The 2389-nt window shown below is 62.8% G+C and overlaps 1 protein-coding gene across 1 annotated transcript; it reads left to right on the forward strand.

The window, feature by feature from the left end:
* The first annotated feature begins 962 nt into the window (after positions 1 to 962).
* On the forward strand, positions 963 to 2109 carry OTOS (otospiralin). The gene is made up of 3 exons (XM_012663388.1): positions 963 to 1023; positions 1183 to 1209; positions 1925 to 2109. Exons 1-3 carry the CDS (start codon positions 963 to 965, stop codon positions 2107 to 2109), a joined length of 273 nt encoding a protein of 90 aa, XP_012518842.1.
* Positions 2110 to 2389: the final 280 nt, after the last annotated feature.

Genomic DNA, 2389 nt, shown 5'->3' on the forward strand with positions numbered 1-2389 from the left:
ACGAGAGACGAGGCGCACGGAACCGTCGTGGTCGGTGGGCCGTGGCGTAAGGAGAGGGGCCCGACCCGCAGAGACCCTCGGTGCCGGCTGCTGGTGTCCCGGGGGCTGGGACTGTCTCCCTCCCAACCACGGGCTTATGCTCAGTAAAAGCAGGAAAGTTCTGTCTGAGGACACGAGTCCAGCTTGACCCCACACTTCCTGCCTGTGACTTTGCTCGACAGGTGCCCTGAGGCAGCAGCCCCCCGACCCGGGCTGGGGGGCTTTGCGAGGGTCTCCTCCTCGGTGGGGCAGCTCTGGATTCCTCGGCCCCTTCCCACGGGGAAGGAAACCCCCACCAGCCCCAACATCACACAGAACGTCTCTCCTTGGGGGAGAGGAAATTGGGTTTATTTCAAGTACTGACATTGAATTCAGTCCTAAAAATTTTAGAAATGGTCTGTGCAAAGATGTTTTTCTCTCCCTTTGATCTTTGGATACATTCCCGAAAGCTGATCCCTGACTCTGCGTGCCAGCAGGTTACAGAGGCCCCCAGTCCTCTGCGGGGGATGAAATATTCAGGCTGACAGTTCAGGCAGGTGACGCTTCCTGCCTGTCTCCAGCCCTTTTGTATAAAGAGGCCCGGAGCCGGCAGCAGACCCCGTCCAGGCTGCGGCTGGGCTGAGCGGACAGGCCGCAAGGTAACCTCCCCGGGGTTCAGATGGGGTTGGCGGGTGATCGCAATTTCTTAAATAGTGAAAATTAAATCAGGCCGACCGAGGCGGGATTTCACCTTCGAATGATGGTCTAAACCGCTGACGTTGAAATTGCTATGAAGACAGTAAGAAATTGTCTTTCTACCAGCACTGTTTGCCCAAGTACTGCCCACTTTGGGGCCGGCGGAGGAAGCTGCCCCGACGGGTGGGTGGGCTCTTCCTCCTGCTGCAGGGGGACCTGCGCAAGCTGACCGGGCGCACCTGGGGAAGATGCACGTCGTCTGCATGGTGCCGGGGCTGGTCTTCTGCCTCCTGCTGGGGCCTCTGGCAGGTGAGGGCCATGAGGCGTGACCTCCACCAGCCCTCCTGGGTCCTCCCCACCACGAGCCCTGCAGTGGGTGTGGGGCGGGCCTGGGGGCAGCCTGCTGCCCGCCCTGCCTTTCTCGGGAGCGTGGGTCGCCTGGGTGACGGGCCTTCTCTTCGCTTGCAGGGGCCAAGCCGGCGCAGGAGGAGGCAGGTACCGTGCTCCGCCTTCTTTCCTTACATTTGGGCCAGTAACCGGTGCTCTGGCTGGGGGACAGGGGAGGAAGAGGTGGCGGGGAGGGCAGTGGCTTCTTCTCCCAAGCAGACGTGTGGAGAGCCGGGCTCAGCGCAGGCCTGAGCACACAATAGCTAGCCCTTGGCCAGCCCGGAGCTGCGCAGGCACAAGGACTCTGAGCCTCCGAGCCTGGGCCCCGCCCTCCAGCAACCTGGGAACACCCTGAGCAGGCAGCCGGGCCCCTGCCCACCCCGGACATTCCCACCTCAGACTTGGGCTCCAGCCCCCAGGCCCTCCCGCCCTGGGTCCTAACTCAGTCCAGAATCGTCTGGGCCGTCCTCACCTGCACTCTAGGACCGGGGGGCTGTGCTCGCCTTTGAAATCCCGCCAGGACACTGCCGGGGCCCCTGCGCCCCCACCCCCGGCTCTCTGCCGGCTCAGGATCCTCCAGACTAGAACAGGCCCCGTCCTTCCCCTCCTCCTCCTCTTCCTTGTCCCCCAGGTCAGGTGTCCCCAGTGGCCTAGGTCATCGCCCCACCCATGTCAGGGACAGCCCAGGCCACAGCCCTGAGCCGGAAGGTTCCATCAGTGCAGGCGCAGTTGGGCACCATCCACTTGCCCTAAGGCCTCCGTGGACCGGAAGCCGGGCAGGACAGTGGGGACAGCACTGAGGTGGGTGCTATGTGTCTTCCAGACCCCTACGCGCAGCTGCCGGCCATGCCCTACTGGCCTTTCTCCACCTCTGACTTCTGGAACTACGTGGAATACTTCCAGACGCTCGGCGCCTACCCCCAGCTGCAGGACATGGCCCGCACCTTCTTCGCACACTTCCCCCTGGGGACCACCCTGGGCTTCCACGTCCCCTATCAGGAGGACTGAGCAGCGTCCAGCCTGGGGCAGCCGCCCCGCCAGGCTGCACTTGGCCAGGCCTCGGGGCAGGTCTGGGGTCAGCCGGGAGCCACGGCCCTGGGCGGGGGCCGGGGGGGGGGCCTCACACTCAATAAACTCCTGACGGAAGATGAGCAGCAAACGCCTGTGGGTTGTCTTTCTAGAAACAGCTGCACTCGGGTCCCATTGACTTCACTTGACAAGTGAACCTGGTTTTGTTTTGGTTACTAGTGAACACTTCTTCCGTAAACATGTGCACGTTTCTGTCTGC

Source organism: Propithecus coquereli, unplaced genomic scaffold (assembly GCF_000956105.1).
Source record: "Propithecus coquereli isolate 6110/MARCELLA unplaced genomic scaffold, Pcoq_1.0 Scaffold803, whole genome shotgun sequence".
In the NCBI taxonomy this organism is placed as follows: Eukaryota; Metazoa; Chordata; class Mammalia; order Primates; family Indriidae; genus Propithecus; species Propithecus coquereli.